This window comes from Hyposmocoma kahamanoa, unplaced genomic scaffold (genome assembly GCF_003589595.1).
Source record: "Hyposmocoma kahamanoa isolate Upper Pololo Valley unplaced genomic scaffold, ASM358959v1 289, whole genome shotgun sequence".
Classification (NCBI taxonomy): domain Eukaryota; kingdom Metazoa; phylum Arthropoda; class Insecta; order Lepidoptera; family Cosmopterigidae; genus Hyposmocoma; species Hyposmocoma kahamanoa.
The window spans coordinates 886,201-897,823 of NW_020653777.1; the positions used below are offsets into that span (position 1 = coordinate 886,201).

Genomic DNA, 11,623 nt, shown 5'->3' on the forward strand with positions numbered 1-11,623 from the left:
GGCAAACTAGGGATGAATTCGGTTTCGTGCACTTTCCTATAAACGAATTCAATAAAACTTGGCAAATAGATGTGATTCCACGAACTTTTCATGTCGGTTTTTTTAGTACTCTGTAGGTACTGATATCATTTTTCTTCAATAGTTTAATTTTTCTGACATTTCGACTCGTCCGAAGAACAGAGTCGGATGTGATTAGATAGCGAAAAGAGAATATATAAGTACGTTACGAGAATAATTTCGTTATTCTATCTATAAGTAAAAGTGCCTATGTAAAAGTGTTTTGAGAATTTATATATCTTATTTCGTTTCGGAAATATAAACTCGAAATAAAAAATTGAGAAAAAGTAGTCTAGCACATAGATCTTTGTTCTTCGGATGAGTCGATTTGTTCGCGGGAAATCATTAAGTATATCTTTGCGATAGCCATTTTGAAAGCCTTTTCCAACTAAGCTAATCAGCAAAATACTTTTCTTTTGTTTTTAGGTACAGGTCCAGCCCTATGCAAAGGTGACAGCGGCGGCGGCCTAGTGTTCCCCAATATAGAGAGTGGCGTAGAACGCTTTTACCTTCGCGGTATAATGTCCGTAGCACCAATCAATGAAAACAACGGTTGCAGCACTTTGAGTGGCTTCACGCAGATTTTAAAGCACGAACATTTTATTAGGGAACATGCTCTAGACATCATATGATTTCAACTAGGTAACCCTTCTTTTAAGGAAAGTTCTAGTTATATCGACAGACATGATACTGCTTAGAATGTAATGTAAATTTTTTGTTGTTTATGGGTCGCCCCATATTGCCGCCAGGCAGGCCGCGACGTGGCGATGCGTCAAAACGCTTTTTTTGTTGGAAAGGGGGTACTTCCATAGTGGTCCCACTTTATTTTGAAGAAAATCATCCACCTTTAATGGTGGCTGTTCACGCATGAAGATTCATTTTTATAAATAGCGCCTAACTTTAATTTAGGAGCAATTATTTTAATGATTGATTTTGCTATTTCTCCAATTGAAGGCGTTTTCTCTCAATATACTTTGAGTAGTGAGAACCGATTATTATTATCTCCAGTGTCAAGTCCTGTATAGTGGCGAACTAGGGGATATTTCAATAAAACTTAGCAAATAGATATAATTCCACGTACTTTTGAGGTCGGTTTTTTAGTACTCTGTACTGAGATTATATATTATAATTATAACAAACTAGTGGAGTAACTTCACAAAAAATAATTGAATATCAATTCATTAAAAATTTAATTAAATTGTATACATTATTCAGTAGAAAATATGTTCTATATTATATTGTATTTTGTAAACTGAGTTCAGTGCAATTTGACGCCGCCAGGTGCCGCTTGCTGCATCTTATTTCACGGCGTTTGTTTATAGAAATGTAAACTTATCTTGTAGAAGTGAAAGTTTATGTTGCACCGCAATTCGCAGCCTTTTGTCTCCTGGCTACGGCGATTTGAAGCAACCCTGAAGCGCAGTATTCTTTAGCGAAATTGTCGATCATGTGAGCCAACATATCATCCGATATGTTTGATATGAAGTCATCAAACAAATCTTATTAGTTGCCACCGACAATACGTTCTCTAATCGATGTGGCCTTTCACAAATGAATAAACAATGATCAAGTGTAATCAAAAGCATTTTGAAATAAATGTATTCATTTCGTCATAATGCAAATAAACCATGTAGTAAATATAAAGCGTTTTGTAATAAGGACTTGTCTGTCTGTTTATTTTTTGAGTCATATGTTTGTATTAATTAAAAATATTATCACGATATCAGATTTTACTCTCCTCTTTACCTTATTTACCTAGGTACAGGGACATATCACGTTTGACATTGGGCGTTGAACCAATGTTATCGCTACTGGCTATTTATTATGGCGTCATAAGCTCAACTTACACTGGCGCTGAGTCGAAGCGTCGCGACGCGTCATGTTTTTCGCCTATAGTATATTCATGTCTATTTTCCCATTACTAAGGTACGTGGCAGCGAGCGCCTACATTTTAATGAGCGCTTCCTGATTGGCGCGGTTTAGACAGGAGCGGGTAGGGATCGTTTCGTACCACGTTAATCACAAAGTGCACATTGAAATATAGGCGCTTGGTAAGCTGTCGGTACTGCGTATACCGAGCGTACCGATACGGCGGTGCTAGCACACCGACAAGTCAACAAACGGCCTAAGTTTTAGAGCATGTAACATGGGAGATAATAATTTAAAAAATAATAATATTTTTTATGTTACTGAACGAAAACGATAGAGCCAAAAAAGGTTTTTGTTCGCCGTTGTGCAATAATTTTAAATTTCGTTTTTCTATAACTGGCTTTTAGCTTTACAAGTTTATTTTATAATTCACTTTACGTAAAACTTTAAAATTTCTAAATGCAGGACATAAATATGAGCCTTTGAAATTATATTTTTCCAATTTTTTATATTTTTCCACTATTTGAAATTCGGAAAATTACCCAACTAGCTGCTATATACGTCATAGATACAACACTACATCGACTTGTCAAATAAATATCGAATGAAAAAAGATTTGGCTTGATTAATTTAACTCCGATGCCGTAAAACAGATTACAAAAAAAATTGAAATTAGGGATGGCAACTGATAAAAATTTATCGATATATATATTGCATCGATATTTACAAACAGTATCGAAATTGATGGAGATAAATATATCGATATTCCGATATGTTAATATATTTCCCAAAGCCAGTAGTCACCTAAAAATGTTCCCAATCTATATCTACTAAGTATACATAAAGTAAAAATTGGGAAGTTAAAGCCACGTCGGAATGTACTTGAATTACATTATAGGCTTGAACAAGTTGAAGATTAAAAAAAATATTTAAAATCATATAAACGTACTTACTGTTAACCGACGAGCGTGTATAAGTATTGATACGTGTTAATGAAGCGAAATGTATCAAGTTCGTAGCTAGTGAAGAGCAGTAGTCCCTGCCTACCCCGGTAGGAAAAAAAATTAATGTCTGGCCTAAATTGATTTTTGATCACCGGTTTTTGTCACAAGCAGCACGAGATCTTACTTCTGGAGAACGTTGTCGTCTACGTCCACAGATATATATCTAGATAGACGCCGCAAGTGTACGTACTTCGCGTGCACAGAGTAAGTGAAATTCACTTACTTGCCGCTGCTACACTTCAGAACGCGCCCGACCGTTATCGTAAATAAGCACCAGTCGAAAACGCGAAAAATGCATAATTGTGCCAATAAAAACTGCAAAAGCACCATAACTGTGAGTAAACGGGTAAACAGGGACGTTTCTTTCCACTGCAAGATTTATTTTAAAAACAATTATTTTGGTTTTGTAGGAATTTAGAGAAAACAAATATACAACCAAGTGTATGTCTCATTTGTAATACATTGCCACTTTTACTTGGTGCGATATATTTGTGATCCTTGTTAATACGCCATGAATATCGAACGAACGCACTTTTGTATAATGCATTTAGTGATGTATACGTTAGGCAACTCTGTTCTCGATTCTGATCGATTTTGAAAACAAAGGGACGAAAATTATTATGACCTTATCAATATTATAAAAATATTCTATAACTCTTTTGTTTATAATATATATTAACGTTTCGGTTTTTTTTTCATTTTTGTAGTATCTATTATCAGTAGTATCTGTAATTTCGATAATTTATGCAGCACGTTGCCTCGAATGTCCGAATATAGTGAGCACATAATTACATACATCGCCAGACATGTCGTACGAGTAATACAAAAAAATATATAATGCAAAGAATTAGCAGTGAGCTGTCTTTACAAAAACCTGGAGTTGGTCCTATGTATGAGTTCGTTGCTTTCGAGGACGAAGGTGGTCTAGTTTATTCCACCTAAGATGCTATCCAAATATGCAGAGTAGCAGAGTTAGAAATCCCAAAAACAATAAACAAATCACAAAAATCTGACAAGAAGCCGTCATTAAGTAAACTTTTCTGATTAATAAGATTTTACCATATTTTGTCAGCAGTAACATTTTCATTTGTCTTGCCATTCATCAATTTCATCAATTATCAATAAGATCTATTACAAAAAGATGTTATATAATAAGCTCATTTTATTGGAAGGACAATAATTTCAATATTTGAAGTCGATTAAAAATTAAAGTCTTAATTGTTTTAACAAATCAAATTTTTTTTAAAACAAGTAAAATAAAGGACTTAACTGTCTTATTCTAGTGTTTTTCTACTATATTATTATTACGCGTACTTGTAATCAACAAATACTTGAACAAAAATTATGTTTAGAATCGATTAATTGAATGGAATTCGCATGCCTTGCGCGTATTCCGTGCAATCAATCGATTTAGAGCGAGCGGAAGGAGGTTTCCATCACTAAATAGCTCTTTTGACGTCATAGTGGGTACAAAAAATGTGGCACGCTTGGTTTTCATACAAATTGCTGTACTTGCGGCGTCTATCTAGATATATCTCTGTGTCTACGCCTATGTTCTAAGCGAATATCACTACTTATTTTCGATATAGCACTTGACACCGCAATTGCCAAACTCTTCACTAATTTCAACTCAACTTTGTTTGATACACTATAAGTATAAACCAAGTCCAGTATAAGCTTAAAAAAATCATGCTTATTGTTATACTTACTAAAAGAATAACATTTTGATATAATTACTACCTATAAAAAAATTAAAGGTTTTTACTGAGTTGATCTTATAAATTAGAAAGTAATCCAAAAACATACCGGACACTATATTCTGAAGGACATTCGAATCTTATGGTGTCAATGAAGTGAACCGTTAATACGTGTTACTACTACTATATGTCACTTCTCTTCTCGGTATTTTTTACTTGCTTTGACAGAGAGGACTACCTATGCATGGCGCCTCTCATGCTGTGTGCTCTAAAGGCGGCTTCTCGCGGTCCATCACGGGCTACACCTCGTCGATTTGTATGGGCATTCAATGCGATCCTGCGCCGTCACGTGGCAGCACTCTTTATCACGGCGCTTCGGTGCGAGCTCGCGCAACGCGGTCCGTAACAGCACGGCTATGGGGAGTCAGCTTAAAATGTATTGATGCCAAAGCTTTGTTCTGGACAGTAATCATAGCATATTTACAGCAGAGGCATATGCAGTCTTAGAAGCCCTCAAACAAATTACATAAGTAAATAATTATAAATATTTTCTTATTTTAACGCTCTCTTCTTTGACTTCGAAATAAATGGACGACGGATCTAATACAAAAACCACGAAAAAAATGTCCCAAGTCAACCTATTTAAACGTAGTGACATGCAAAGGAATATGAAAAAGCTAAAACGTAGAATTTAAACTGTAATGTCATCGCAGTACTGTCTAATTTTGCTTGCTTCGCTGTCAGTCGAACAAACAAAGACTAAAGCCAGAATGACGCTCTGTATACGATTTTAACGCCCTATAAGTTCGGACACTTTTTAGCGCGGACCCGACGTCCATATAATTGTAAGTCAATGGCTCTCTTAGTTTAGTTATAATCTCGAAAACTGCAATACACATTTTGAAACGAATTATATCTTGTATAATACTATCATATTTAATTCGAAGCAAAAAAAAAAAATGAAGTGTCCTTTACGTGGGTTCCTTCTCATAAAATATTTCTGGGAATGATATAGCTTAAAGGACTGCATTTGTAAGGATAACTTCCTTAAATGAACAGCTCGTTACCTATACCACCTACACCATTTACCGATAGTTATACGGATATAAGCAATGATATGACAATATTATGGAAAAGTTTCTGGAAGAAACAACGAAATACCTACTAAGCCGTGGTAGTCCAAACTGAATACTGCTAGCCGTAGCTATATTGTCACAATGAATTGACTACGTTTTGGCCACCACAGAACTCCACCTCACTTAAGAAGACTCAATTTAATTGAAACAAGTTTTGTTTTTTTTCATAATGAATGGCTTGTGAGACTACTTAGCCTCAATTCTGCCAGTGTCCGTTTTCTAATTTCATAAACGTTATGGTTGAAACAAGTTCATGCCCACATTGTAACGCTCCAGTTGGTGACATTGAACATTTGATTTTTTATTGCTGTCAGTTCAAAATTCAACGTCTTTTACTAACAAGTGAATTAAGTTACTTATGTGAAAGTGAAAATAAATAATGTCTCTCGCCGCTTAAAAGACTATTTAAAAAACCCAAACATCTTTTTGCCATTGTATAAGTACGTTAAAAACACAATAGAAAATATTTAATGAAACGCATTTGGTTTTCGAAATTCGTGAAATACGTGCTCTATTTGTAAATGTTTATTGCATAAGAATTAATGTTCTCCAGAAAGGTATATTTATATTAATTGATAGTCCGACACTTCTGTGGGCCACACCATTGGGCCTATCCCACCCCAGCAAGAGGCAGGGTTCGCAGCTGAGTTGGAGAAAAGATTAAGTAGTAAAAAATATCAAAATTGATACTAAAAAAACATAATTTTTGACATATCTAAAAATATCGACAATATATATCGATTATTTCATGAAAAAATATCGCTATTTTGATATATCGATACTTTTTACACATCCCTAATTAAAATGTCAGATGGTAAAAAGCCGCATTTTCCCGCTGTGAGAATTTGTTTTTACAAGTTTTTAAATAAATAATTCGCTTCATACAATAATAATGTCTTCGGTTGATTTGAGCAATTTCTTAAAGGCTTTAGAAGCTGTGAAACAAGACTATACGTGTCCTGTTTGCAAGGAATTGTGTAAAGACCCCGTGACATTGAGCAAATGTTTTCACATTGTTTGTAGAGCACATTTCGAGGGTTTGAAGGTGTGTCCATCTTGTAATATTGACTTGGAAGGCTGCAACATGACCTATGATGACCGTTTAGGACCCTGTATTGACTCTACTAGGCAACTTGACACTATGTTCGAGAAGTACAAATTCGAAATCACGCGAGACGAAAATTTTGTTCCCAGTGCTAGTAAACGTAGTAAATTGAAGAATGATAATGAGAAACCAGACGATCCTTCATCTAAACAGGATATTTTAGTTGAATTACGGAAAAAATCTGCTCAAAAAGAAGTAAACAAAGCTGCTCCTCTTAAAGAAGCTTCTAATAATAGAAGAAAGAGAAAAGGCACTCCAGTGGAAAAATGTAAGGCTAAATCAAACGAAGTAGCTAAAAAACAAGATGTGGAGTCAAGAACACGATCTGAGAACATCGACATGTCGTTCACGTCTAATACGAGTTTGAAAACTAACAAAATTGAAAAACGTAACAATAAAGGTGAAACTGTGTTACATGTATCATGTCGTCTTGGGAAAATTGATAAGGTAACCGAATTACTCAACCAAGGAGCCAATACAAATACAAAAGACAACGCTGGATGGACACCATTGCATGAAGTTGTCCAAAATGGACGACTAGACTTAGTTAAATTGCTATTGCAGTTTAACACGTTGATAAATGTGCCGGGACAGGGTAACGAAACCCCTTTACACGAAGCCGTTAGATACGGACACTTGGAAATAGCAGAGGAACTGGTTAAGAATGGTGCTGATGTTAATGCAAAGAATGTTAAAGGTGAAACCCCTTTGCAGTTGGCTTCCGATAAAATGAAATATGTGTTAGAGCAGGCAGCGGAAAATATAATTCAAACTCAAGGCATAAATGTCACAATTATGTCTGAAATGCATATTGAGCATGATTATGAAGATATTAGAATTTACAGTATTTCCCAAAAGAACTCTACTCTTAATAGTCTTAAGACGTTGGCCAAGGCACATAGTAACTTGCACATTGAAGCGAAGTTTAACAAGAAAGTTACCCATTTACTCGTCGATGCTGACAGAGATGGCGTCTGTCAAACAAGCAATGAGGTATTGCAAGCGATTGTCAGTTCCTTATGGATTATCAGTTCCGATTGGATTGAAAAATCTACAGCAGAGAAGTTGGAACCTTTTGACAAGTATGAAGTTACTGGAGTCGGTACAACTACTTATAAGGGACCAAAGAATTCAAGATATAATAAATACAAACAACATCCAGGAATTTTTGACGGATGCCATTTCTACTTTCACAATTTTAATATTAAATATGAAGTATCAAAAACTGTTGTACTGACAAAACAGATCTTGACTAAATTGGTAACGGATGCAGGTGGAGTTGTGCTCAGAAGAGTTCCGAATCCGGAATCTATTCCAGATTCTGAGAAACTTGTTCCGTACCATGCTAAAAAGGATGGGAAATTGGTGAATTGTTCGCATTATATTATTTTTAAAGATTTGTATGAACCTATGTATAATATGCAGCATTTGAAGGCTTTGCCTATTGGATGGCTCATTGAATGTATTGAGAAGTATGAATTGTGTGAGCCGTGGTAAAGATTTTATAATTGCTTTTAGAAATCAGTAACAAAAGGCCTGTTCTGAAGAGTGTAACAAGTTTATTTCAATTAGTTTTTGTAACACTTGAACATCAATGTCTGTTTTGTAATGTCTATCTTTTTTTCCTTGATGTAATAATTGCGCATTTAATCTCACTTTATGGAAAGTGACGATTAGGTTGACAATGGAGCATGCACATATTTAGGAGGGCACTTTGAAATTAGGCACGTCACTACTAATTTTCATACAAACCATACATATATAACATAATTTTCAGAACCATATTGCAATGCCCCGTTTGCAGTCATAAAGAGAACTCAAAATTACTCAAACACTGTATTTTTGTAAATAGTATTTTTTGTACAGTACAGCATTTTTTGTTCCGGATACTTTTCGAGATTCGGGGCATCATCTAAGTAATTACATCAAAAAATGTTTTAAATGATAACTTTTTGTCCCAAAAATATCCAGGACAAAGAGTCGTAAGGTAGTTTCCACTTTTTGTCTCTGTCCTTCGATGTTAATGTAAATTCACTGCTTGTAACCCTCTATCCTAAAAAGATGTCATTTTGTAAATGTGGCCGTATGTCAAGTATAATTTTATTGTAATCTTTAATTTAATTTAAAAAAAGAAGTAAACTTTATTGTTTACGCAATTAAAATACATAATTTAAGTCTTCTTCTTTGTTTATCTTTCCTTATAAGGAATATTTTTGTTAACGTAATAAAATTACGCTCTTTAAACCTGTGCCTCTACCTTGAGGTTAGTGACGGTTAATGCTAGCGACTGCTTAAAATGTCTGTATACAAAATGTTGCTTCTGGTGACCATACAAAATTGTGAAGTAATTTACGCGATCGCTAGCGACTTCTATCATAGTAAACTGGTGGTAGAGGCACTGTTATTTGTGGAACATTTTTTGTTTCTTGAAAATAAATTCGTACTTTCAATTATTAAAAATATGTTTTTTAAGTAGGTTCTTTCAGGAATGTTCTGTTTACCCAACATAAATGTTACCTACGTTTTTTTCTTTACCTAACAACAATACGTTCTTCAAGGAATGTCTTTTGTTTACTCAATAAAAACACATAAATATAGACGACTTTTTTATTTTAAAGTGCCAGTACACATTGAAAATCACATTTTTAATGCTTTAGCCATTGACTTACAAATAAATGGACGACGGGTCTAATACAAAAACCGCGAAAAAAATGTCCCAAGTCAACCTATTTAAACGTAGTGACATGTAAAGGAATATGAAAAAGCTAAAACGTTGAATTTAAATTGTAATGTCATCGCAGTACTGTCTAATTTTGCTTGCTTCGCTGTCAGTCGAGCAAACGAAGACTAAAGCGTGAATGACGCTCTGTACACGATTTTAACGCCCTATAAGTTCGGACACTTTTTAGCGCGGACCCGACGTCCATATAATTGTAAGTCAACGGCTTTAGCACATATGTATTTGTCTAAAATTGAGTATTTTTGATTAATTCACTAGTAAGATTCGAACTCCACTTATCAGCACTGTCCAACATTGCCTCTTTACTACACACCTGTTTTATATGGAGTAGCTTCAAGGCTGCCGGTGAATTCTCAAATTTTGCTACTAGAACCGACTAATTCACGACTTTTTCTGTCGTGACACGACTGTTTCTGTCTTATTCAGAAATGTCATATTAATTTAGACTATTTGTAATAAACAATAGTCGGAAAAAGGTGTTCCATATATAGATATAGCTACAAGGAGCGACATAGAGTTGTTAAAACCACCAAATATTAAATTAATTTTTCGAATTCCAGATTTCCGGAAATGGTTTTACTGCATCGTAAGACAAAACTACTGACCTAGGAAGTCCAGTTGGATTTTAAAGTAATTCTAATGGTGCTGACGGTCAACCGTGACCATGGGACCTGTAAAGGGCCCGAAACGTCGGTTTGTTTGAAAAAACAAATATACGCGATTTAATCCGGAAAAATAGTTTAATTTCCTATATTATGTATTAGTTAAATGAAAATTATAATAAAATTCCACAGTGTTCAACAATTGAAAGACGCACTTGCAGCTATTTTCAATGGAATCCATCCGAGTAAAATTTCAGCCGCTACTTGCTCTTTGCGGAAGAGAGCGAATCGATGCATCCGTCACGGCGGCAATCAATTAGAGCTCTCACTTTCATATATTTTTTATGTTATTTTGCTTTTTGTTATTGTTTGTATTTTGAAATACATAATACGTTGTCAATTTGTTAGTTTCCTTAACCTAGAATAACTAATTACTAAATATGTCCCACAAAATGTACGGTAAAAAGTTTTTTGCGATTTCTGACATTTCAAATACTCTTACCTCAGAGACTATTGAGACCGGATCGAATGGCATAAAAAAAGTTTTATAAATTGCCTTTTATCTTGCTGACTGTACCATTTTTTGAAAATCTGTGAATGCCAATCAAAACATCTTCAAAATTCATGGATAGTCTTCTAGAACCGTTTTCCTGTAACTACAACGATTAAGGTACACCCTGTATACTGCGCGAGCATGCCCGCGTAGGGTCCATCTAAGTCATGTCCTAACCCCAGATCAGCCCGTTTGCATGGACATCATCCGGTTCTCTGTAAGGCTAGTGCCTTAACTGACCCGCCCAGCACTACTGCACCCTCCCTATTTTCCAAATAGATACCGGAGCTGTAGGCACGCTCACTTCCCACCGCGCTAACGATTCAAGTCAAGGCTGAGTCGACTCTAAGTCGACTACCAAATCTCCTCATTGGTCGTGGAACTGTAAGGCACGCTTACCTACTTCCCAACGCCGAATGAACGGCGTCTCCAGTTCCCAAATTTCTACGGGGCCGGAGGGACCGGAGGATGTCTAGCTAAACTAAATATAGTATACATAGTATACAATTATTTCAATGCAAAATAACAAAAGAATGAAGCCACACGGCGCAGTGCCTCCACACCTGTAGCTTGTGCCGCCACGGCAATGGAAAGTGTGATTTTGGGTCTAATTATATGGCATATTCTAACGAACGGCAGACACGTGTTAAGCGGCTCTACTCTTTTGTTACTTTGCATTCACAGAAACATTCACTGTATTTTCAGCTACGAGTAATTTATCTTGTAGAGCAGAGGTTCCCAGACTTTTTTTCCCATAGACCACTTTCAAAATTTAGCTGGTTCCGGTGGACCCCCCTGAAGCTACATTTCTACTATATACCATATCCATATTTTTTTTTCACGCCAACGTAGACCCCCGT

General features: G+C 35.5%; 2 protein-coding genes across 3 annotated transcripts in view; both read left to right on the top strand.

Moving 5' to 3' along the window:
* The window catches only part of LOC113229164 (modular serine protease-like), a 33,069-nt gene extending 32,116 nt beyond the window's left edge, over positions 1–953 (top strand). The window contains exon 10 of the mRNA XM_026462679.1: positions 484–953. Coding sequence (XP_026318464.1) covers positions 484–689 — 206 coding nt within the window. The 3' untranslated portion in view covers positions 690–953. The remainder of the gene's footprint in view (positions 1–483) is intronic.
* Positions 954–6,587: 5,634 nt separating this feature from the next.
* LOC113229188 (BRCA1-associated RING domain protein 1-like) lies at positions 6,588–9,366 on the top strand. Of its 2 annotated transcripts, XM_026462705.1 has the most exons (2): positions 6,588–7,809; positions 8,047–9,366. In XM_026462705.1, exons 1-2 carry the CDS (start codon positions 6,656–6,658, stop codon positions 8,363–8,365), a joined length of 1,473 nt encoding a protein of 490 aa, XP_026318490.1. In that variant the 5' UTR covers positions 6,588–6,655; the 3' UTR covers positions 8,366–9,366. The 2 variants fall into 2 exon arrangements, with proteins under 2 accessions (XP_026318490.1, XP_026318489.1); XM_026462704.1 differs by having other exon boundaries at positions 6,588–9,366.
* Positions 9,367–11,623: the final 2,257 nt, after the last annotated feature.

Bases quoted from the DNA above. Each gene is read 5' to 3' on its own strand.
- LOC113229188 (XM_026462704.1), top strand. From the start codon at position 6,656: ATGTCTTCGGTTGATTTGAGCAATTTCTTAAAGGCTTTAGAAGCTGTG.